Source organism: Aspergillus saccharolyticus, assembly GCF_003184585.1.
Source record: "Aspergillus saccharolyticus JOP 1030-1 unplaced genomic scaffold BP01scaffold_19, whole genome shotgun sequence".
Classification (NCBI taxonomy): domain Eukaryota; kingdom Fungi; phylum Ascomycota; class Eurotiomycetes; order Eurotiales; family Aspergillaceae; genus Aspergillus; species Aspergillus saccharolyticus.
The window spans coordinates 449628-474015 of NW_020290629.1; the positions used below are offsets into that span (position 1 = coordinate 449628).

General features: G+C 48.3%; 5 protein-coding genes across 5 annotated transcripts; 1 reads left to right on the forward strand and 4 right to left on the reverse strand.

Moving 5' to 3' along the window:
- Nucleotides 1-92: 92 nt before the first annotated feature.
- Nucleotides 93-5791, reverse strand: BP01DRAFT_383520 (trifunctional fatty acid synthase subunit FAS2; the record flags this gene model as incomplete). Its single annotated transcript, XM_025577429.1, has 3 exons — nucleotides 93-203; nucleotides 258-5206; nucleotides 5269-5791. The coding sequence occupies 3 exons, from the start codon at nucleotides 5789-5791 to the stop codon at nucleotides 93-95; spliced, it is 5583 nt and encodes a 1860-aa protein (XP_025430630.1).
- A 1947-nt stretch (nucleotides 5792-7738) lies between these two features.
- On the forward strand, nucleotides 7739-14070 carry BP01DRAFT_298228 (tetrafunctional fatty acid synthase subunit FAS1; the record flags this gene model as incomplete). Its single annotated transcript, XM_025571907.1, has 2 exons — nucleotides 7739-13531; nucleotides 13603-14070. 2 exons carry the CDS (start codon nucleotides 7739-7741, stop codon nucleotides 14068-14070), a joined length of 6261 nt encoding a protein of 2086 aa, XP_025430631.1.
- A 66-nt stretch (nucleotides 14071-14136) lies between these two features.
- BP01DRAFT_342531 (transcription factor IIF subunit TFG1) lies at nucleotides 14137-17031 on the reverse strand. Its single transcript, XM_025573485.1, has 4 exons — nucleotides 15458-17031; nucleotides 15123-15401; nucleotides 14829-15072; nucleotides 14137-14759 (listed from the first exon to the last, which is right to left on the reverse strand). The coding sequence occupies exons 1-4, from the start codon at nucleotides 16808-16810 to the stop codon at nucleotides 14518-14520; spliced, it is 2118 nt and encodes a 705-aa protein (XP_025430632.1). The 5' UTR covers nucleotides 16811-17031; the 3' UTR covers nucleotides 14137-14517.
- A 297-nt stretch (nucleotides 17032-17328) lies between these two features.
- On the reverse strand, nucleotides 17329-19072 carry BP01DRAFT_342534 (protein HGH1). The gene is made up of 5 exons (XM_025573486.1): nucleotides 18885-19072; nucleotides 18767-18812; nucleotides 18533-18636; nucleotides 18335-18448; nucleotides 17329-18265 (listed from the first exon to the last, which is right to left on the reverse strand). Exons 1-5 carry the CDS (start codon nucleotides 18903-18905, stop codon nucleotides 17450-17452), a joined length of 1101 nt encoding a protein of 366 aa, XP_025430633.1. The 5' UTR covers nucleotides 18906-19072; the 3' UTR covers nucleotides 17329-17449.
- Nucleotides 19073-19713: 641 nt separating this feature from the next.
- Nucleotides 19714-23029, reverse strand: BP01DRAFT_342536 (lipase ROG1 family protein; the record flags this gene model as incomplete). The annotated part of the gene is made up of 4 exons (XM_025573487.1): nucleotides 22587-23029; nucleotides 21866-22529; nucleotides 21636-21808; nucleotides 19714-21499 (listed from the first exon to the last, which is right to left on the reverse strand). The coding sequence occupies exons 1-4, from the start codon at nucleotides 22775-22777 to the stop codon at nucleotides 19714-19716; spliced, it is 2814 nt and encodes a 937-aa protein (XP_025430634.1). The 5' UTR covers nucleotides 22778-23029.
- Nucleotides 23030-24388: the final 1359 nt, after the last annotated feature.

A 24388-nucleotide genomic window follows, 5' to 3' on the forward strand; every position in this document is an offset into this window, starting at 1 on the left:
ATTTGAGAATGAGACCCGGACGCCAATTAATCTATCTGTATGACTGTGTGGTCCAAAGACATAGAAATAGTAAATTCGCCCTGTTTACATGTTCAGAATTTCGACACGGCAACCGCCACGGCCTGCGTATCACTGTGGCTGATGCTGACATTAACTTGCTTGACGCCAGCCTGCTCGGCAGCCTCAGCGGCGACACCATGAAGCTACGCGATTTGTCAGTACTTGAGCCGAAGATGGTAGGTCAAGGCTATACTCACATGAACAACAGGCGCACCCGTTGAATCGGTAGCGATTTCAATGTCCTTCAGGGGGGAACCAGCACCCTTACTACTTACGCCCAGGGACTTGAAAACCGCCTCTTTCGCACTCCAACGACCCGCAAAGGATGCGCGTGGAGATGGTGCCTTTAGACAATACTCCTGCTCGCTGGCAGTGAAATTTCGCTCGATAAAGGTCTCATTATCGATGTTGAAACTCTCAATGTTCTCCACGTCAACACCAACCTTCGAGTCCTGGGTGGCGTTAGCTTTCGCGAGAGACTCAATCATTGATCGCGTGCTCTCAGTTGCGTCGACATCACTAGCCTTCGGGGGCACTTCCGGAAATTTGAGCTCGGACGTTTTCTTATCCACAGCGACGCGGTAATCAGGATTGAGGAAGATCTTGCTTTGCTGAGCATCCTCATAGGGAGCCTTATCTTTCGCAACGAAGATGCTATTGTTGATGAGGCCGTTGTGGAAGTAACGGTAAGCCTTCTTCTGTCTAGCTTCAACCTTGACCTTGTAGTTTTGAAACTGTGCCCGATCCAGGGTTGCGTAAAGATACTTGGGGTGGATTCCAATGACCTGGGCGCCCTTTTGACCAAAACCGAACGACGTTACTGAGAAAGCATTGATTCCATCCGTCTGAATGCTGCGGCTAGGATAGACGATATAATCGAACTTTTCCATGACCTTGTCCACGTTATCAGCATTGCGGTTGCCTGGAACCAAACCACTATCGAGGACCTGCAGACAGCCGTTGAACATCCAAGCACCAGCAGCGCCCTTGGGATGACCAGTAAGATACTTCTGAAAAATGCCCAGAAGCGCATTACCCTTCTTACGACCCAGATGCTTCATCTGCTGACAGATAACATCGGATTCATTCTTGTCATTAGCGACGGTAGAGGTACCGTGGAAGGATGCGACACCAATATCGTCCACAGTGAGGCCCCAGGTAGCAAGGGCGCCGCGAAGAGGAGCGATTCGAGGATCTTGCTTCCAGAAATTGTTGCCAAGACTGAATTGAGCGTCCTTCTCCTGTCGGACAGCTTCTCGCTCGATGTGGCGGGCCCGCTCCTGTAGATACTCCGACTCGTCGAATGCCTCGGAGCTCTGGGACTTCATGGCTTCCACCTCCTCCTGAAGGTAGAGCAGCTCTGATTCTTGCCACTCTTTAATTTGCTTCTTACGCAGTTCAAGCTGGCGCTGACGATATTTGATATCCAACAACGGGGAAGGAAATTTGCCCGGGTTCTCTCGCGCGGTGGTGAGAACACCTTGGCCGGGAGCGGGCACCGATCGTCCAATCTTGTCCGTAGCGGTCGTCGTCAGGGCGATGATACCATAGATTGGCACGCCCATATCCAAAGCTAGCTGGGCACTCATGATGAGTTGCATACCACATCCCTGGGATTCCATGAAGCCCGCACGAGTGGTGGTGGTGGGACGCGACATCTCTTGCGGGGTTCGGCCGTGGGCGAATTCATCCTCCGCGTTACTGGTGGCCTTCATATTTGCAAATTCATATGATCCTTCTTCTTGGAAATCGTCAAAACCACCCACAAAGCAGACGCGAGCTTTGCCCTCCACGATTGTCTCATAACCGATATCAACCGACTCGACTGCCGTGGCACAGGCGCCGACAGGAGTCTTGATTGGACCCGTAGAAGACAATAGAAGCATGTTGACCCAAGCGCTCATGGTATTGATGAAAGATTCCTGAAGAATATCTTTCTGAAGAGGCTTGTCCAAGTACCGATCTTTATACATGCCTCGTAACGCATGAGTACCTCCGATACCGGAACCGATGCAGTTACCAACCTCAGACAAGTGAACATACTTGTAGAACTCATAGGGGTCGGTGACACCAGCAGAAAGCATAGCTTCCGCAGTACAAACGAGAACAAACAATGTTACGGGATCAACTTGCTCGATGATGTCGTCGGGAATACCATAGCGCTTGGCATCCCAGCCTGTGGGAATCTGGCCAGCAACGAGACGATCAAATTGCAGGGCCTTAGGGATAAGCAAAGTGGCCCCCTTCTTGAGACGCACAGTGTACTCTCCCGATTCAGGCAATTCAAAAATTTCAACCTTGTCGCCATGCTCGCGCTTGAATTCTTCGGCGGTTTCCTTCGACGCTTCAAAGGGATCGAGATCCTCTTGGATGACGATTTCTTGGAGAAGTTGCTTCTTCTTAGGGTCATAGCCCTTGAACAGCTCAGGCTCAATCAACCGGATGCCCGAGTGCTCGAGAATATGCTTTTCGTACTTCGGCTTGACGTCCTTGTCGTCCACAGGCTCGCCAGTCTTCGCGTCAACCCAGCCAGAATAAGCCTTACCCTTGAGAGGACCGTTGTGGTGCTTGATTAGACCCATGATCCAGGCCATCTCAACACAGCCTTCGAGAGAGAACTTTCCATAGGCCTCCATCTCCCAGCGAGTACGAGAGTTACCCCAAGGGCCAACTTCTGAAAATCCGGTCACAACAACCACCTTGTCAAGATTGACCATGCCTTTCAGATTGCCATTGAGTGGCTGAACATCCTTCTCCCAATCTGGGAGGTGCGGGAATTGGAACTTGATGTTGGCACGGGGCTCGGCAACCACCCGTTTGTAAAGCACCTCGCTATCCTCACCATTGACAACTTTGTTCTCGATGGCGGTTTCTTTGATGACAGCTTGACGAACATCACTAGTCTCCATAATGTCAGTGCGGAGCCTCGTCATGAGATCTTTGAGATCGGGGATGAACTGAAGACCACCATTGAGATCAGCCCAAACAGGGTCAAGCTGGCACAGGTTAACGATAGCGGGAGCCATGAGACCAAGCAGGTTGAAAGCCATCTCTTGCTGTGAGAAAGTACGGACGCCGAGCTTCTCAACGCCTTCGGCAACCATGTTGTTACCACTCATTAATCCTGTACCGCGTGTCCAGCCAATCACAGCACCACAGATGGTCAAATAATTGCTCCAATTCTCTGAGTACCAGCGATTGAATAGGGTCTCTAGGGCTAGTTTCGACTCCGAATACAGACCATCATTTCCGAATGTGCCGTGGTTGGGAGACAAGGGAAGGATGACCTGTGCTGGGCGAGTTTCGAACCCGTTGGTCTGTTTTTGCGTTTTGATGCTACCAAGGAGGCGCAGCAGGTTTGTGAGCATGATGCGATGGGCCAACTCGGATTTGGAGTCGATCGAATCGATTTCGCGACCGTTTTCTGGAATGGCGGCAAATGGCACAACAAAATCGAGATCCCAGCCGAGACCCTTCTTAGTGTCATAGATGTAGTCGACCAGTGCTTCAACATCTTGTTTACTACCTTGGTTGAACGGCACAACGACTAATTGGGAGCCACGAGCACCATAGCGAGCGTACATGGCTTGATAGTACTCAGTGACCTCACGAGAGAATCGACTTGTTGTGACAATCACCTTAGCACCACCGCTAATCAGGCCCTGCAGCACCTCAGCACCGATGGAACCAGCTCCAGCTCCAGTCATAAGAACATTCTTTCCTTGGAATGTCAGACCTGACCGTGCTGCTGACTCCAGGACGTCCAGATAGACGCCGGTGAGCTTCTTGTTGTAATCCCAGCCATGTTCATTCTTCTTCTTCAAATGCAAGAACGGGATGGTCTCAACCTTGCCGGCTCGAGGGCTACCGTTGCGCTTGATACTGTTCCTGCCAGTCTTCTTCCCGTTGCCATTTTCCTGCGGTATGATCTGGTTCTCGTTCATGCTCAAGGCGCGGATGACCTCTTTGTAGAGAGCGTTGAACTGTAGCTGCGAAGACTTGGATAGGCGGTGCTGTCGGCGAATCAACTTATAGACACTGCGTAGATCATCTTGCACTTTGGCGCGGTTACTGTACTCTGATATGGGACCTCCCTCAGCCATCTGTTTGACATAATGCTCCAGTTTACGAGCGCTAGCACGAGGCACCTCCTTGTAGCCAACCTTTCCTCGGGCATCAACAGTGGTTTGAGGTCCAGTAGGAACCGCAACATCCTTGTAGACAGGAGCAGCGTCGAGAACCTCCTTGCAGTTTTCGATGAGTTGCTCACCAAGTTCTTTGGCTAGCTGGTACGTTTCGCCACGGTCAGTCGGGCAGTTGTCAATATGATACTGCATGAAATCAAGAAGGAGAGGATTTGACCGGTTCATGATACGAATGCAGCGGCTCACAATCTCTCTGTCCACGACCTTCAGTCTTCCAAAGATGATATCGTAGTACATGCTCAAAGCATCCTGACGGGCCCAGTTCCAAGAGGAATCGTAAACACGGGCTTTGAGAGGATCGAACGCCGGCTCGATGCCAGAAGCATAGAAATCGCCGTGTTCAGCCTGCCAAAGATCTAGCTGCGCTTGCAATGTCTTTTGAGTCTCCTGGGAATTGATGAAAGCCTTTTGACCTGCGCGCAGATCCATCTTTAGGTAACGCGCGATGAGCTCCAGCTGCTGCTTGAACAGGGCACGCTGATCTTTCGTCAGAGCATCGATGGCGGCGGGATCCATGAGCATGCCACCGGCGCCAGCACCACCATCTCCTCCAGGTGCAGGCGCCGACAGACTAATACCGGCACTGGCAGCGTACTTGTTCGTTACATCATCGAGGTAACCCTTGGCGTCGGGTTCCGAGCCGATACGAGATGGCGGCTCCATTGTGAGTGCAAGCAGGAGCACACCGTCCTGTCTGCCGGAGCCCAGGCCCCATCTTGTCTCCAGGTATTTACGTACGGCGGTAATATTGAAACCTCCCGGCATCTTCGAGGATACCAGTCGGGCAATGAGGGAAGAAGATTGTTTGCCCAATTGACCGTTGAATGTGGCCTGCATGGATGCACCTAACTCATCCAAGGGAGTATCTTCCGGCTTTTCGGGTGTGGAACCAAACTCTTTGCCCAGATCTCCAAGGATCTCATTCTGTAGTGTCGATTTACCTATCGACGCCAGCTTAGCATATATTTGATTGATTGCTCGGGTAGATTTGAATGGTACCTACCTCCGACGAGATCTTTGATGGCCTTGCTAAGAGGCACATCAGACAAACTCTTCTTGAGCTTCTGCGCCACCAATGTCCTGAGAACGTCAACCGCTGTAACAGGAGCATCCTCAATTGCCGCAGCAGGTCCAGCACTAGGCGAAGGAGCAACTGCCGCTGGTGCGGCAGTGGCAGCGGCAGGAGCAGCGGGAACCGGAGTGGCAGCGGTGGATTCTGACGGAGTATCGGCCTCCTCTTCCACGGGGTCGACATCATAGTAAATCTCCTTTGCATCCTTATTATAACAGAGTATTTGGCGTTGCACGGAAGTAGCGGCGTCGTATGCTTCATATTTCGAGGCGAGAGTCCGTTTGGCCATACCACCCAGTGTATCCGCAGGACCAATTTCGACAATCCGTTCTGTGCGTTTCTCTGCAAGTATGACATCTTGAGTTTCAATCCATCTCACTGGAGAGGCAAACTGGTAGGCCAGTAGCTCAACCAGCAGAGTGTGGGCCAACTCCTGCTCAATTTCGGGACGCATCTTGACGGTGGAGAGATTTCAGAATATACCCACGTGTGGCTGGGATATGAAAATAGTCAACGTTGGCGGCTGACTTATAATCGTTCAAATCAGGGAGACGACTTGCAAGTCGTGCGTCAATTGGTGGGAAGAAGTGGCAACCAGGTGTTTGGTGAGGTGAATACCACAAGACAAAGAAAAGTGGAGGGTGAATTTAGGGTAACAAGAGGGGGCTGAGAATCATTAAAGTGATAATATAGTTTGGGTGAATCCTAACTAGAGATATGAACAGGTCAGTCTAAGTTGATTCCGAAAGTAATAAATATCCTCATTGAACCTTCTGTCAATTTCTTGAAGCACAACTTCAGGTGCCTAGACAAGCTGCCAGGCGCGTGCAGGAAAAGAAAAAGCTAGAAGGGAATGTGAAAAATGATCCAGGGCAGCTCTGTGTGGGAATAAGAAATACTCACCCCCAGTTTAGGACCACTATCAGTGGGGGAGGGAAAGAGGGAGATGGGGAAGGGAATTCGCCGACTGACCACAATCCAGATATGTCCCAGGGAAAGTAAGTGGATGAGAATTGAGGCGATCAAGAATATGATTTCGGAGAAAAAAATACACTAATACGAATAGGAAAAAAAATAATTAAACGCCCAAGAGTGAGAAGGGTAAAGAAGAGGGGCGGTGGATGGCAGAAAGGTTGGTGATAGTATGTTGCGACAACCGGAAGCGTACCAAAGTCTTGTATCTAATGGATGGGACGGGACATCCGACTGAGCCTTTTTTTTTTTTCTTTTGGGTGAGTGTTGGGGCGGAAGTTGATTTTCATACGGTACGGGAAGCACTGCATGAAATATGAATTACTTATTCCAGGCAGGCTTTCGGAGCCGAGAACGAGCACCTGGCGGGCACGAAAAGTAAGGATCTTGAGTGGTAACAACCGAGTCAAGTGAAAAGAAGAAAAGAACCAGTTTATCAGAGGAAGTATGATTGGTGCAAAAGTGGTTGGTGTAAAGGATTGTAATTGAATCAGACTTGACAGGTTGAATTCAGCAGCTCCATACTCTGTAGAATACTTGGATACGTATTTGGGTACGTACTACTAACAAGTTCTGTTGGTGAGATAGGATAAGAACAGCTAACTACTTCCTTGGAATCAAGGGCTGCATCAAACAGCACACACTCACTCATCTTGTTGAATGGTCGCAAATGGCCAGAAAATAGTCGGCAATCGTCAGGTATTGTCACCGTGCCTTCAGGTCCAGCCCAACCATTTCAGATTTTTGGGGAGAGGCGGCCAACCACCTTACCGAATTTGGTCAGTTCCCATTCAACCAGCCCACGCCGGCGGATCTCTTCCTCCGCCCGGCCGGTTCAACAGTGTGCACAACCGCCCTATCTCGGCGCCGGGATTCCAAAATTACTACTAGTCCCGCAAGCTGCTGAATCACTCTCGCGCTTTTCAATTGCCCATTCAAGGCTTCAATTCCATCCTTTCCCTCGTGTTTATTCTGCCCTTCTCCTCCTACTTCCCCTCGTCTCTCCTTCACCTTTCCCCCATATTGTAATACCTATTTTCACCCCTCTCCATACCTCTTTTCCTCCACTAAAATTTCTCCTTCTCTCGTCCCTTCTCTCCCCTCCCTCCTCCTCCCTCCCCTCCTCACTCTCATCGATCCTGTGCTGGACGACGGGACCGGCTGCGTTACTTGAGTTGGGGTCCAATTCACAATCTCTAATAGAAAATAGGTAGGTAATTCAATGAAAAGGGAAAGATCAAAAGACCTTGAACATATCCATGCGCTTTCTTTCTTTTTCCTTCGGCGCTCTTTTCAATCCCCGAATTCTTCCATTGTCAATACATACTTATCGATATCAGAACCTACGCACTTTTCCGTTTAATCTCTTCTTTCCCAACGCCCTCTTCGACTTTTCGCTCTTAGACTTTATCGAAAAGAGAATCAAAGGATGTATGGAACATCTACTGGCCCTCAAACGGGCATTAATACTCCTCGCTCCTCACAGTCATTGAGGCCACTCATCTTGGCCCACGGCTCGCTTGAATTTTCTTTTCTCGTGCCGACATCGCTTCATTTCCATGCTTCCCAGTTGAAGGACGCCTTCACAGCATCATTACCACAGCCAACGGATGAGCTTGCCCAGGATGATGAACCTTCATCGGTTGCGGAATTGGTGGCTAGGTACATCGATCACGTTGCGCGGGAGGTGGAAGAGGGTGAGGACGATGCCCAGGGCACCTATTTGGAGGTTCTGAAGCTGGCATTGAATGAGTTTGAACGAGCATTCATGCGAGGCAACGATGTGCACGCTGTGGCTGCGAGCCTTCCCGGCATCACCTCGAAGAAGGTTCTTGTCGTGAAGGCCTATTATGCCGGTAGAGCCGCTGCTGGACGGCCTACCAAACCTTACGATTCTGCCCTCTTCCGGGCTGCGTCGGAAGAGAAGGCGAGCATCTATTCGGTGTTTGGAGGACAAGGTAACATTGAAGAATACTTCGACGAGCTCAGAGAAGTTTATACCACCTATCCGTCGTTCGTGGATGATCTGATCACATCCTCTGCCGAGTTGCTTCAATCCCTTTCCCGGGAGTCTGAAGCCAACAAGCTCTATCCAAAAGGCCTGGACATCATTCAATGGCTCCAGGATCCGGACTCTCAACCTGACACCGATTATCTGGTGTCCGCTCCTGTCAGCCTACCCTTGATTGGTTTGGTTCAACTCGCGCATTTCGTCGTTACTTGCAAGGTCTTGGGCAAAACACCAGGTGAAGTTCTCGAAAGATTCAGTGGTACCACTGGTCACTCTCAGGGAGTGGTCACCGCTGCGGCAATTGCCTCGGCCACTTCATGGGACAGCTTTGACCAGGCCTCTAAGAACGCCTTGACTATGCTTTTCTGGATTGGTCTGCGCAGCCAGCAAGCCTATCCGCGAACCTCTATTGCTCCCTCAGTCCTGCAAGACTCAATTGAGAATGGCGAAGGTGCACCAACACCGATGTTGTCTATTCGAGATCTTCCAAGAGCAGCCGTTCAAGAACACATTGACATGACGAACCAGCATCTCCCCGAGGACCGCCACATTTCCATCTCTTTGATCAACAGTGCTCGTAACTTTGTTGTTACTGGACCTCCCTTGTCCCTGTATGGTCTTAATCTGCGTCTACGCAAGGTTAAGGCGCCCACAGGTCTGGACCAGAACCGGGTTCCTTACACCCAGCGCAAGGTGCGCTTCGTCAACCGATTCCTGCCTATCACCGCCCCATTTCATAGCCAATACTTGTATCCGGCGTATGATCGTATCCTGGAAGATCTGGAGGACCTAGAAATCTCTCCTGAATCGCTTGCCATCCCCGTCTACGGCACCAAGACTGGAGATGACCTACGAAAGACTGCTGAAACCAATATAGTACCGGCGTTGGTTCGCATGATCACCCACGATGCCGTGAACTGGGAACAAGCCACAGTTTTCACTGGTGCTACACACATCGTTGACTTTGGTCCTGGCGGTATCTCTGGCTTGGGTGTGCTCACTAATCGCAATAAGGATGGAACTGGTGTTCGTGTCGTACTTGCAGGAGCTATGGATGGTACCAACGCCGAGGTGGGATATAAGCCTGAGCTATTCGATCGTGACGAGCATTCGGTCAAGTATGCCATTGATTGGGTCAGAGAATACGGGCCGCGACTTGTGAAGAACGCAATGGGCCAAACCTTCGTCGACACCAAGATGAGCCGACTGCTTGGTATCCCGCCTGTCATGGTGGCTGGAATGACCCCTACTACTGTTGCTTGGGATTTTGTTGCCGCCACGATGAACGCCGGCTATCACATCGAGCTTGCTGGTGGCGGCTACTACAATGCCAAGACCATGACGGACGCTGTCACCAAGATCGAGAGGGCCATACCCCCAGGTCGTGGTATCACAATTAACTTGATCTATGTCAATCCCCGCGCTATGGCGTGGCAGATTCCTTTGGTTGGTAGGCTGAGGGCCGAGGGCGTGCCCATTGAAGGTCTGACAATCGGTGCCGGTGTCCCGTCTATCGAAGTGGCAAATGAATACATTGAGACTCTGGGAATCAAGCATATTGCATTCAAGCCGGGCTCTGTCGATGCTATTCAACAAGTCATCAACATTGCGAAGGCAAACCCGAAATTCCCCATCATCCTTCAATGGACTGGAGGTCGTGGTGGTGGACATCACTCATTCGAGGACTTTCACCAACCAATTCTGCAAATGTATAGCCGTATTAGACGCCATGAGAACATCGTTCTTGTCGCCGGCAGCGGCTTTGGTGGCTCTGAGGATACTTACCCCTATCTCTCCGGTACCTGGTCTTCTAGCTTTGGATACCCTCCGATGCCTTTCGATGGCTGTTTGTTTGGCAGCCGTATGATGATCTCTAAGGAGGCCCATACGTCAAAGAATGCGAAGAAGGCCATTGCTGATGCACCCGGTCTTGATGATAAAGATTGGGAGAAGACATACAAGGGAGCTGCAGGAGGTGTGGTTACCGTCTTGTCGGAAATGGGTGAGCCAATTCACAAGCTGGCTACCAGAGGTGTATTGTTCTGGCACGAAATGGACCAGAAGATATTCAAATTGGACAAGGCCAAGCGGCTCCCTGAGCTGAAAAAGCAGCGCAACCATATCATCAAGAAGCTGAATGATGATTTCCATAAGGTCTGGTTTGGTCGCAATGCTGCTGGCGAAACCGTTGATCTCGAGGACATGACCTACGCTGAAGTCGTCCATCGTATGGTGGACCTCATGTATGTCAAGCATGAGTCGAGATGGATTGATGATTCTCTTAAGAAGCTGACTGGCGATTTCATTCGTCGTGTTGAGGAACGGTTTACTATATCCGAGGGTCAGCCGTCTCTTCTCCAGAATTATTCTGAGCTCAATACGCCTTATCCTAATATCGACCATATCCTGGCTTCTTACCCTGAGGCGGCCACTCAGCTAATCAACGCCCAGGATGTCCAGCATTTCTTGCTGCTTTGCCAGCGCCGGGGACAGAAGCCAGTTCCCTTTGTACCTTCTCTGGACGAGAACTTCGAATATTGGTTCAAGAAAGACTCTCTCTGGCAGAGCGAGGACTTGGAGGCTGTTGTGGGCCAGGACGTCGGCAGGACGTGTATTCTCCAGGGCCCCATGGCTGCCAAGTTTTCCACTGTTATTGACGAGCCTGTTCGTGACATCTTGGATGGCATCCATCAGGGCCACGTCAAAAGTCTGATCCAGGACGTCTATAATGGGGACGAGACCCAAGTGCCCGTCATCGAGTATTTCGGCGGACTGTTCGATAAGATCGGTGACGATCAGGATATCGATGGTTTAACAATTGCTCAGGATGATGATAAGATCACTTACCGCTTGTCAACTTCCCCCTCGGCGGACCTACCTGATTTGGATCGCTGGCTTTGTGTACTTGCAGGCTCATCTTATTCCTGGAGACATGCTTTATTCCTGGCCGATGTGTTCGTTCAGGGTCATCGTTTCGATGCTAATCCCTTGAAACGCATCGTTGCACCGGTATCAGGCATGTATGTGGAAATATCGCATCCCAATGATCCCTCCAAGACTAGTATCGTTGTCAGAGAGCCTTACCAATCCGGCAAACTGGTGAAAACGGTAGAGGTAAAAATGAATGAGAACAGTCAGATAAGCCTCACGCTTTTCGAAGGGAGAACAGCAGAAGCCGCTGTTGTTCCTTTGACATTCCTCTTCACATATCACCCAGAAGCAGGATACGCACCCATCAGAGAAGTCATGGAAGGCCGCAATGATCGCATCAAGGAGTTCTACTATCGTGTTTGGTTCGGCAACAGGGATGTTCCGTTTGATACTCCGACAACTGCCACTTTCAACGGTGGACGTGAAATCATCACTGCTCAAGCCGTGGCTGACTTTGTCCATGCTGTTGGGAACACTGGTGAAGCCTTTGTAGATCGGCCTGGCAAAGAGGTCTTTGCCCCTATGGATTTCGCCATCGTCGCAGGGTGGAAAGCTATCACAAAGCCTATCTTTCCGCGTACAATCGATGGTGACCTCCTGAAGCTGGTTCACCTTTCCAATGGATTCAAAATGGTCCCTGGGGCTCAGCCCTTGAAGGTCGGTGACGTCTTGGATACTTCGGCTCAAATCAACTCGGTCATCAATCAAGAGTCAGGTAAAATGGTCGAGGTCTGTGGCACCATCCTCAGGGATGGTAAGCCCATTATGCATGTTACTAGTCAGTTCCTGTATCGCGGTGCCTACTTGGATTTCGAAAATACCTTCCAGCGCAAGGACGAAGTGCCTATGCAGGTTCATCTTGCTTCAAGTCGAGACGTGGCCATCCTCCGGTCGAAGGAGTGGTTCCGTATGGATGAAAACGATGTCGAACTGTTAGGCCAAACATTGACTTTCCGTCTTCAGAGTTTGATCCGCTTCAAGAACAAGACCGTCTTCAGCAATGTTCAAACTGTGGGTCAGGTGCTCCTGGAATTGCCCACCAAGGAGGTTATCCAGGTAGCTTCTGTGGATTATGAGGCGGGTACTTCTCATGGAAACCCTGTGATCGATTACCTTCAGCGCAATGGTACTTCCATTGAGCAGCCGGTCTACTTTGAGAACCCAATTCCTTTAAGCGGCAAAACTCCACTAGTTTTGCGCGCTCCTACATCCAATGAGACATATGCTCGTGTTTCGGGTGATTACAACCCCATCCATGTGTCCCGGGTATTCTCCAGTTATGCCAAGCTACCCGGCACCATCACCCACGGTATGTACACGAGTGCTGCCGTCCGCAGTTATGTCGAAACCTGGGCCGCAGAAAACAACATTGGCCGTGTTAGAGGATTCCATGTCTCACTTGTTGGCATGGTCTTGCCCAATGACATGATTACAGTTAAGCTGCAGCACGTCGGCATGATTGCCGGTCGTAAAATTATCAAGGTTGAAGCTAGTAACAAGGATACCGAAGAGAAGGTTCTGCTGGGCGAAGCCGAGGTCGAGCAACCAGTCACGTCCTACGTGTTCACTGGACAAGGATCACAAGAACAGGGAATGGGTATGGAACTCTATGCCAGTAGCCCTGTTGCAAGGGAAGTCTGGGACCGCGCAGATCGTCACTTTATCGAGAACTACGGTCTTTCCATCATCGATATTGTCAAGAACAATCCCAAAGAACTCACCGTCTACTTCGGCGGACCAAGAGGTAAAGCTATCCGTCAAAATTACATGTCGATGACCTTCGAAACTGTCAACGCGGATGGATCCATCAAGTCGGAGAAGATCTTCAAGGAAATTGACGAAGAGACTACTTCTTACACTTACCGCTCACCCTCTGGGCTTCTCTCCGCGACCCAATTTACACAACCAGCCCTTACTTTGATGGAGAAAGCAAGCTTCGAAGACATGCGTTCGAAGGGACTTGTCCAAAGAGACAGCAGCTTTGCCGGTCACTCTCTTGGTGAATACTCGGCCCTTGCAGCACTGGCTGATGTCATGCCCATCGAAAGCTTGGTTTCCGTTGTTTTCTATCGTGGATTGACAATGCAGGTGGCTGTGGAGAGAGACGAGCAAGGTCGCTCAAATTATTCGATGTGTGCCGTCAACCCTAGTCGGATTTCGAAGACCTTCAACGAACAAGCCCTTCAATATGTTGTAGAAAACATTTCAGAGCAAACTGGCTGGCTTCTGGAAATCGTTAATTACAATGTTGCCAATATGCAGTACGTTGCTGCTGGTGATGTAAGTGCCTTCCTCTACAACATGCTATTCCCTACGACAGGCGATTTCAACGTTACTAATCTCGAGGCCAGTTGCGAGCCCTTGACTGTCTCACGAACCTACTCAACTATCTCAAGGCCCAAAACATTGACATTCCCGCCCTCATGCAGAGCATGTCTTTGGATGATGTCAAGTCGCATCTTGTGAAGATGATTGATGAGTGCGTGAAGCAAACTGAGTCGAAGCCCAAGCCCATCTCGCTTGAGCGTGGCTTCGCCACCATACCATTGAGAGGTATCGACGTACCATTTCACAGCACCTTCCTTCGGTCTGGTGTAAAGCCTTTCAGGTCCTTCCTTCTCAAGAAGATCAACAAGACCACTATTGACCCCAGCAAGCTGGTCGGTAAATACATCCCAAACGTCACAGCAAGGCCATTCGAAATAACGAAGGAGTATTTCGAGGATGTTTACCGTCTCACGAACTCCCCTAGGATCGCCCATATCCTGGCCAACTGGGACAAATACGACGAGGGAAGTGAGAGTGCAGCTCGAAGCTAAAATTAGACCATTATTCTAGTATATAGGCTTTATTCTTGTTATCGATTCTAATCTAGCTGATAATTTCCGTCTGTACATACTCAAGTGAGCGTTTCCGAGGAGTATAGTGATGATAGGAGGCTGCTCGCGTCCTGCTATCTGCTCATACCGATGCTGGAAACGATCCCGTATCCCTACCTTGGAAGCCATTTCCACGTGGTTGCTGCTCAACCAATATGGGTCACGACGTGCATGCACCTATTGTCAGTTTGAGTACTAATGTAGAGCGGAGAGGGTCAAGGAACATTGAAATATGATTTATGGCCTGCGCCTGCCGACACGTCAACTCCGGAGTCACGAAGGGAAAGATTGCTCTTGCTGTCATTCTTTGCATTTAATAGCTTGCTAGTCGTCACATAATGCTGGTGCTCATTTGGAGGAAGTGGGATCGCGGAGCATTTCAAAAATCTAGGCTTCCTTCAATATCCCGGGTCTCAAGAGCCTGTCTTCCTTTCCATACACCCCAACATCTTTGACAATAGCTATGAATCTTCTGTGGTTCTCTTTGGATTCACCAATGCGAGGACGGAATACCTTCAGCAGATCGCTGCTCAAGATGCCATTTGATGGGATAGCAGCATGGATTTCAGCGGGTGTAGGGAACCCCTGAGCAATGCTTGACGGTCCTGGTGTAGGGATACGCGTTGAGCCTTCATCAAAAGTGAATAGTAAGCACTGAATTTTTAAGCAGGATAAACAAATCCGGTTTCTGAACCTACCTCTCAACGAGTCCGGGCTATTCGCACGACTTCCCGAAAACCCCTTGTTACTCAACGGAGCCGGGCTGCCAGCCCTAGATCCTTGCGGCGTGCCACTCTGTGGGGTCATCGACGGTGGGTTGAGCTTCAATTTCTTTATCTTCCCACTTTCGCCTACCTCACCACCAGACCCTGCACCACCCTCCAAATCGCTTGCAGAACCTGCCCCTCCTATAGGCACATGGCGAACACGTTTTTTGCTTGCCTATGATGCGTTAGAGATGATATCAGTCGTAAGATTAGATGTTCGCTTACAGGCGCCACTGAGGATGTGGCAGAGACAGATGTAGGTTGCGAGGTATGCGAAGTAGCATATTTGCTCTTTCCCTTCTTGCGAGAGGAATCGGTACCACTCGCATCAGAGGGAGATCCCAGGCGCTTTCGGGGTGCTACTTTCTTCATTAAAGGGTCGGTGTGCTTCGTTCGACCTGATGGTGTAGTATTACCCTTAGAAAATGAATCCTTCTTGTCTTTCTCCTCCTCGGCCTTGCGATCCTCTTCCTTCAGCCGTTCTGCTTCGCTATCATCGGAGCTCTGCTGTAATTTAGTCACAAAGCCAGCGCACAGTGTGTATTGAGAATTGGACTTACCTCTTCATCGGAGTAGGGATTGATGTCCGAGCCACTGCTGTAATCATAGTTCTTCTCTCTTTTCTGAAGTGCCTTCCGTACTTTCTTCCCAAGTACGCGACGCGCTTCCTTCTCTCTCTTCTCTCTCATTTCTTCATCTTCATAATCCTTCTCCTCCTTGAGGTTGAACACATTGGCCTTGAGCTGATCCTGCTTAATCCTTTTTTCTGCCGCCTTTGCTTCCTCGTCTTCGTTGAAGAGGTCGTCATGCTCTTCATCGTCCGCGAAACGGTCCTCTTCAAAGTCCATGTCGTCCGCCTCCAACCCTTCAGCACCGCCAGGTGTACCCTGCTTCCCAGCGTAGACTTTTTGCTGTCTAGCGAACTGTTCAAGCTCTTTGCGCTGAGCCAGTTCTTGTTGCTTCTCCATGAACCATCTCGGATCCTTGACCTTCTTGGCCATGAATCTTTCTGCTTCTTCGATGGTTAAAGCCTTGAATTGGTTCTTTGCGCTGAACCTGTACCATTTTTCTACGGGTAACATCCTCATTTGCCCGGTATTCTCGAGTATGAATACGGCATGGGTCTCAGAAAGAGCAGCTTCATAATTTCCAACCCATATATTCTTATTGTCGAAATCTTCCAAGTGCCACGGCAATGCTTCTTCATACTTGATGCGTGTCCTGGCGATTTCTTCTGGTGTCATATCGGTCCTGGAGACTTGCTGTGTCTTCTGTTTGGGGGCATTAAGTCTTTTCGGCGCCGAGCCCATGGAGGGAGCTATTTGAGCCATATTGTCAGCGCGTTCTTTCTCTCGAGCAGCTTTTCTGGCCTCCAACTCCTCCCGCTCAGCATCTTCGCCCTGATTTGCGGACTCAGAGCCAGTGTGCTGGTTGCTCAAGCCTTTTTCCATAGATGTTTCATGCGAGCGTATCCTTGGATCCCGACGCTGAAGCCTCACAGGTCGAGTGAACTGGGCTTCATCCCTCGGATCAACCGACTTCTTGCTTGAAAACCTCGCAATGTGATATTTAAGACCTTCTCTGACCGCTCGTTTCGTTGTCACGATGGGATAATCGACGAATGTCTCGGTCAAAAGAGGGCCACTAAATCCATTTGTAGAGAAGTCATTTCCAGGTTTGAGAGTATTATTCTTGTCGGACCTAGCCGCCGACAAGGTGCCGGATACAGGCTGTCTGGACGGTAAGGGCTTAGAGGCACCAATCGCGGATGTCAGAGTAGACGGCTTCGTTAACGGCCTTCGCTTGGGTCGTACGAGGGGGTCCGCCACCTTCGGTCGGCGGATCCTCATCAATGGATGTCCATGTGCACCTGTTTGAATGGGCGGGACTGTGTTGGGTGGAGGGGGTGTCATGATGGTCTTGAACAACTTTGCAGGATTAATGGCGTTCGAGCCAGCGATGGTCCGGTAAATGAGTTCGTATCCGCCGATACGTGAGATGAAAGGTTCAGTCAGGTATGTCTTCCAGACTAGAATGCTGTGGTAATCCAGTCAGCAGGAGTTTAGTTGAGTAGACTGTGTGATAGAATCTATGACGAAAATTACAAATAGCCAAGTAGCCAAGTGAATGTGAATGAATGAACTGTCTTACCTACTTTCCTGATTGACTCAGTTAGAGAACCTAGTCAAGTTACTACATTAGTTAGTTAACTAGTTAACTTTAAGTTACCTCTGGACTTGGTTATGTAAGCATGGTGCTTTCCCACACCTTTGCTACAGCTGACTTTCATGATTGAAGATCATGCAAGGATTAAGAATGTGATTGATATAATTCATATATTTGCACTAAGTATTGAAACAAATAATATTAAGGTTGACTTGAGGAACTGACAGTATGCTTATATGTGCTACTTATGTAATGTGTAATGGCTGTAACTATACCAAGTGTTCTAATGATAGCATGTTTTTTCAGCAATTTAGACTCAGTACATTTCAGTTTCCAAATCTCAGGTGCATATTAGAGTTTCAGTTGGGCTGATGGGCAGAGTTAATCTAGAATATCTCCACAACATTCTGGTCATCGCCTGGAAGCTCAAGGTCTAGGTTTTCGGATGCATGGCCTGCTAGGAGCTGACTTGTCTTGTCGTCGCCTTCTTCGTCCCGCATCAAAACTTGGACAAGGCGATCGCAGGCATCACGCACACTCTCGTCATTCACATGGAGGTGGCATTCTCGAATGACTGGATACACTTGAACAGCCCTCATTTTGTCACGCCCTTCTCGTGTTGTTGTCAGCAACAGAAGAGTTTCAATGTGTGTCACAATGATGCTAGTATCTGCATCTCGCTGTTTGTCGGGCGGTAGCAGCTGGAGGTCTGGCAGCATGTCCAATGCTTCCTCCTCGGAATATTCCTCTGGACCTGTGATTGGGAGCAGTATGTAGGGAAGGATATTAGCCTCATCCTCGGACAAAAGGGTGGGATGGAATGGGACGTCAAATGCAACGTTCTTAATCGTTGACGCTACGCCCTTCCTCCGGATGGTACTTTTATGCTCCGTGAACACGGTGAGTTTTGTCACCGGGACAACACCATCATACTCCTGCCGCGAAGTGAAATATGCTCGCCCGTGCTCAGATTTGGAGAGGTCGGCGAAGAGGTAAGAGAGGTAGTCAAAATTTGCATATTTGTTGAGACCATTCTCGGCTCCCTTCACGAAACAGTCCATTAGCTGGTCCATCGCGTTGCCTGATTTGGAGACTGCCTCTGGTGCTTTCCGCTTGAGAGTGAGCAGCCTCTCCATCTTGTTGGATTTCGCTAGATTCGCGAAAAGCATGGCAAATTCATCCGCATTCGATTCTTTGATGTTCTACCGCATCCCAAATTTTAGAAAGAGGATCTTCATCGATGGCAAGAAGGAATCTGACTGGCAACTTACTGTGATCTTCAGAAGAAGCGTTTCAAGAAAAGCGTCATCATTAGCGATGTTGGCAAGCACTTCTTCATCTGCGGAGAGGTTGATAAGTATCGTCAGGGCATTTTTGGCAATTGGCTTTGGTCGACGACCAGGAAGTAACAACGTCAGTCATCATCTGCAGTCGCGGCTAAACGATTGCAGGTTGGTCAAAACACTAACTGCATAATCGCGAACAAGAAGCTTGAGATCTCGCACGGGCAGGAGTTGCTGGCGCTTGAAGAGCTCTGGCTGGACAGTCGAGAAACCAACAAGGTTCTCGCACGCTGGAAACAAATGTCAGATATGTTTGAGACGCATTTCTTGTCGCAGGCAGAGCCACGTATGCAACGGGATGGCGGAGAATTGATAATTGTGACTGGGTAGCCGCAAGGGTGTTGCGGATGAATTTAGTACCAATTTGTCTTATTTGAGTATTTCCATGGTGGAGAAATTCGACGAGCTGGGCGGGAGAAGGGCAGTATATCAGCCGCTAGAAAGTTGTAGGAAGTGTTGGTGGGCAATATATGCTTACCTCTTCTAATTCAGTCGGCATTTTTAAATTGTCAATGGATGTCGTGAGATCAGCGTATAGAACTAAGGAATCAGACTACAAGAACGGTGCCGTGAGGTAAAAAAATCGACCGCTTTGCCTGAGGCAGACGCTCAGCTGTACTCCGGAGTACACTCTCTGATCCTCTTACCTTGTGCTGTACGGAGTCCCTAGTTATGTGCTTGTTGCCCGGGGCTTTTCTTTCCTCTTCCACCACCTCCCGCTCCCCCCGGGGGCCCTTCACCGCCCAGTTTCCTTACCCACACCCCGCCCGCCACCAACCTACTCGGTAGATCCTACAATCCTAAACAATCTATTATTTATACGGACACTGTTACCTGGTACCTGTACTACTGTGGACCCGCGTTAGAACGAAGTATCCCAGCACGCCTGTATACACTGTTAAGAGAGGTCATTGTCATTGGCTTAGCGAAGGCGAATTGGCTGTGGTAGGCAGAATGTCCAAGAATTGTGAGATCGTTTGAAAAGAGAAAGTCGTTGATCTGGGGATCGTTATATGGCGGTTCCACTGTGCCTAGTACTAGGCATGTAGTAATTACTGTGTATGTTGTGAACAGTTCAACCTACCTCTGTAATTAATTCATTGTTAGTGGTCGCTCGGTGGGGTAAGGAGCTTTCAATGCCCGAGTCTCTAAAACGGGATGAGCTCTGAGCACGGTATTTTTCAGCTGCCAAAATGGTTGCTTTCTGTCAAATATAATACAACATAGTAATGGTTCCGTGTCTGTACTTGCATGCGTGAGTCCAGTCTGGATAGTAGTTGTTAACATTCAACTCAAGATATCCGGGATCAAGCTTCGTGAGAAACCTCCTCAAAACAGGCTTGGTTTGGGTGACTCCCGGACCTCAACCGGCCCGCCTGAAGTGGTTCTATATGTCTAAAGTGGGTTTCGACAAGGTGCTGCACAACAGGCCAACCGTGCGCATTGGTGAACATTCTCCGCACGATGATATTATTATGTGCATCGGGCTCAAGACGTACAAGGACCTTGCGCCAAGATAAATCTCGATGATAAGCCCTGGCTATCTTCTCTTCAACTCGAAGGCCACTCTGGGCTTCGCTAATATTATCACGCATTCTGTGTGAGGTATGTTCCAAAGATTCTGGCGCGAGATTTGTCGACCTTCTCTGCGAGGGGCCGAGTGTAAATGTTCGTCGCTTAGCAGCCACTGGGGGTGGTATATCACTGGGATGATATATGCGATCATGAAATATGGTCCTAGGTCTCGACGCAGGATCGAGAATAAATTCAAGTGGAGGCAAAGGGGGCATGAGGAGATCACTTGCCGACTCGAAAAAAGTTGTTTTAGGGGGAGAAAAAGGCTCGTATTCGTGGGCCTGGCCCCTCGCAAACGTTTCCTGAGAATGGGTAGCATGAATTAGGTGGTTGCGTGACACTTCCTCGGGCGTTGCGATTGTCTGACTGCGCTTATATATCTTATCGTGCCTTCGCCTCGCAGACGGTCCGTCTATCTCCTTTGGGCGAATGAACGAGAATAACCTGGTTAAAGGACTAGGAGAATGCAATTCGGCCAGAGACTTTCCTTCCATGGGACCTTCAATTGTATCTAAGGCAGGAAGGCATGGACGCCTATTTGCGGACTGACTGGTCGACGGCGAACCAGGATCATCAGCGGTGTTGCTGTTGATTTCTGACGAAGAATTCGCCTGCACATGCCAAGCTGGCTTGGAGTCGTTTAGAGCCTCACCATCATCAGCCAGTTCTTCGGCATTTGTCCGAGACCGAGGAGATTTCGAATTAGCCCCGGTCAACTCCGCCCAACCCCATTCGGCCATTGTGCCCACGAGACCGTTTTCCCTTCTTGCTTTCTCGACCCTTTCAAGACCTCGCCAATCGAGAAAAAGGAGGCAGGACGTCCGCAAAGGCACGATTCCATCATTAACCACGTTAGCATATAGCGTGCGACGTTGGAATTTTGCAAGAGCTTCATGCGCAGGCCCACAAGGAAGAATTCTTAGAAGTGGTTTCGACCGAGCGTCAGCGTATCCTTGCGACTGACTAGAATCCCCTCTTCCGCCAATCAGAGCCTCCCAGCCGCTCCGAACTTTAGGCGCTGTCCAAGTGAGACCAAGATCTTGCCCAGTCCGACCAACGAGACCTAAATCCAAAGCAAATCGAACATAGATGGGATTTTCGTTGCTGAGACCCAGAAAAGGCGTCGCCAGAGTTACAAAATTGATCGGTTTTATTTCGTTGAAAAAAGTGGGGAAGTGCTTTTGAATATATGCAATGGCATATGTTTGAACAAGTCCCCCGAGCGAGTGCCCTATGAAGCTTATGCTGGTTATCTGGTAAGCGCAAGCTTCGCAAGCTGACTGAGACGTCTTTACGCAAGAAGGGTGAGAAGGATCTGATATTGTCTCGGCGGGCTGGTTGCGATGAGGGAACTGTTCGGTGCGAGATGCCGTTTTTGTTGCACGATTCGAAGGATCCATATGCGCCATCTGAAGAACGTACTTCGCGAGACGCTTGCCAAGGTATTGTATACCACGCTCTGTGCGGACTGCATTTCCAGCGAATCCTCTTACTATAACTTGTTCACCTTCCCCGCATCTGACATGCTGACTCTTATCCGCGGGACCACCGCATTCTTCGGATCTAGCAGCCGTGTTAAAAAATCAGGGCGTGGAAGACAGCTGGACAAGCACGGATTCATGCAGAGTTCATCAAGCAAAGGTTGATTACTTACAAGTCTGGCGAGAGTCGCTCTACGCGTTGGCTTGCGCCACCACTTGAGGAATTACCCTCAGCTGTTGACTTGGTTGTCGTGACAGCAGCATCGATACTCTCTTTGAGGAAAAGCATATCCGCACCTAAATTGCTGTGCAAACCATGAGTCAACACAACAAGATGAACCTGTTTCTTAGAGATCTCATGGACAGAAGTTTTCGGTGTGTGCGCAGACAGAGTTGGTGCCACCGATTCCGCGGCGACCGCATCTCTGATAGATTCACCATTCTCTTCTTCTCCTCTCCTGTGGTCAAACGAGGGGAGTGGTGGTGTGTTCCAAAGACTGGCTGTATCATCAACTCGCAGCGCAATCGCTCGAGAATAGACGCCCTTCTCCGCCAGAACTTGCCTGCCCTTTGACTCAGGTGACCAATGATCCTTCAATTGAGCAGGTCTTGATCTGCCGACCAAGGAACTGCTAGCTGTGGACAAGAGATCCACCGACACCTCATCACGGCCGACTGAGAGCTCGAAGCTGACGGATGCGGTGCTGGAGAACACCACCTGTGAGATGATCTCGATGATCCAGGTAACACTCCGATCATTTTCCGACACTTCCCCTCTACTGAGCTCCCTTCGGAATCGTGGCGAATGATGCGGTAGGGGTATAGTGGCATACCAAGTACCTCCTGCTTTGAGGTAGGGTTCATACTGTGGGTTTGCTTCAGAGTTGTCATGAACAGCTCGGACATTAGGATCGAATGTGGATGGGTAGCATGAGGCGTAGAAGGAATATGGGCCGTGAAGATACGCAGCTCTCAATGGGATGGGGGTCGTGTTCTTAATCTTGACGTATAGTTTCTCCAGGGGTGGACGGATATTATCCATCGCTGGTGTATATGTTAATGTGTATCTATCAGAAAGGGTTTGTTAGCCCAAAGACCAGAAAAACAGGAGGAAAAGAACAAACCGGGCTACCTCGCCCACACGAACACTGCCAGCCTGGTGAACTAAGAGCATTTCACCAGTCCTATTCTGAGCACGGCCAGAAACACGCCACCCCTGAAGTGTATGAAATTCGAGAGTACTTGTGCTGTTGGCAGAGACGACACCCTGATCTAGTGTTTGCGAAACAGAATATGTTCGTGGAGTAATGAACATTGAGTTTAGATCTAAATGATGCCATTATTCAGACAATCGAGGACACTTTCCGTATCGAGTCATAGACTGAGTTTCCTTGAGGGGGCGATCACTTGCCAAAGGCTACCAAGGCCCCATCGTCTGTGCGGCTCTTATAATAGGTGAGCCCTCAGGACCTGGGCGCGGATGCGGAAGTTACACGATTGAGGGATAATAAGATTGAGGGATAAGATTAAGGACAGAGAAATCCGTAGTACATACCGGAGATAGTACTATAACATAATCGGACACCGAACCGGCGCAACACCAAACTGGGAGCCGCACCAGCCCTCATCAAAATCCTCAAAATCCTCACCACCCTTAAGCTCCACAAAGATTTAAAACTATACCAAAAAAGACTCCATATATTAATTCTTAGTATTTCCAACTTGATACTTTAACTAATTATATTACTTATTTCTGTATATAATATAGTAAATCTTCTAATATTGTGGTGGATTCCGGGATGGTCAACATACTGCCGTGTGGTACCGCCTTCGGATGGATCTCTTTACTGTCTTATCTCCCCAAGCTTCTCTCTTTCTTTGATTAACTTAATTAATATAATTATTATTATCATTGATTGATAACAATCTAGTAGTATATTCTACCTTTTAGAATAATTCAGAGTCTCTTTATTTCTATCTCTACTATTATATTATATAAGAAAATTGTGAATTATTTTCCCTTCAATTTCAAAATTCGAGATCTTAGTCATTCCAAGGCATATAGAATTAAAATGAACTATATTTGATATAGAAAATTCCGAATTATTAGATATATTATCTTCATTATTCCACCTTCTGAATTGGGCTAGGTATTGTCAGAGTCGGCTGTAGGGAGACATTCGTTGTATCATCATGAAGTTGTTGATTCTTAGGATCCCGAGACGGGATGAACTAACTAAGATCTAACCAAGATAGAATAATAGAATAGAATTAGACTTGCTGTCTTCTACTATAATATATAATAGTCTTTTTGTAATAATATTCTTATTATAGATATATATAAATAGAGATATAAAGTATAGAAACTATCTAAGATATAGTAGATAATTAATACTAATATTTTTTATATTTATTAATCTTTTTAATAGTAGTAATATCTAATATATATATCTACTAATTATCTTTAGATCTATATCTAGACCAATAGATTAGATACTCTAGAATAGACTTCTAATACTAATCTTTATAGATAAGATACTTATTAATAATTATTTCAACTTTATAGTAATTAATTTAACTAAAAAAAAATTTATTTTCTATATAGTATAGTTTAGAAAAAGTATAATCAAATAGATTAATATTAGTAGTAGACTCTAGCTGAGTAATAGATACTACTAGATAAATAGTTTAGAAGAATAGTAGCTTTAGCTGATAGATATAATATTTAACTATTTTCCTAAAAAACTAATAAATTAAAGTATAAGCTTCTTTTTAGTATTTTTAATATAAATAGAGAGTATGGTATAATCTTAATATATATATAGATATATTTTATTACTAATATTAAAAGATAAGAACTTATATTAAGTATTATAGTACTTCTTTAATCTCTAATAAATATAAATTATAGTACTTCTTCCATATT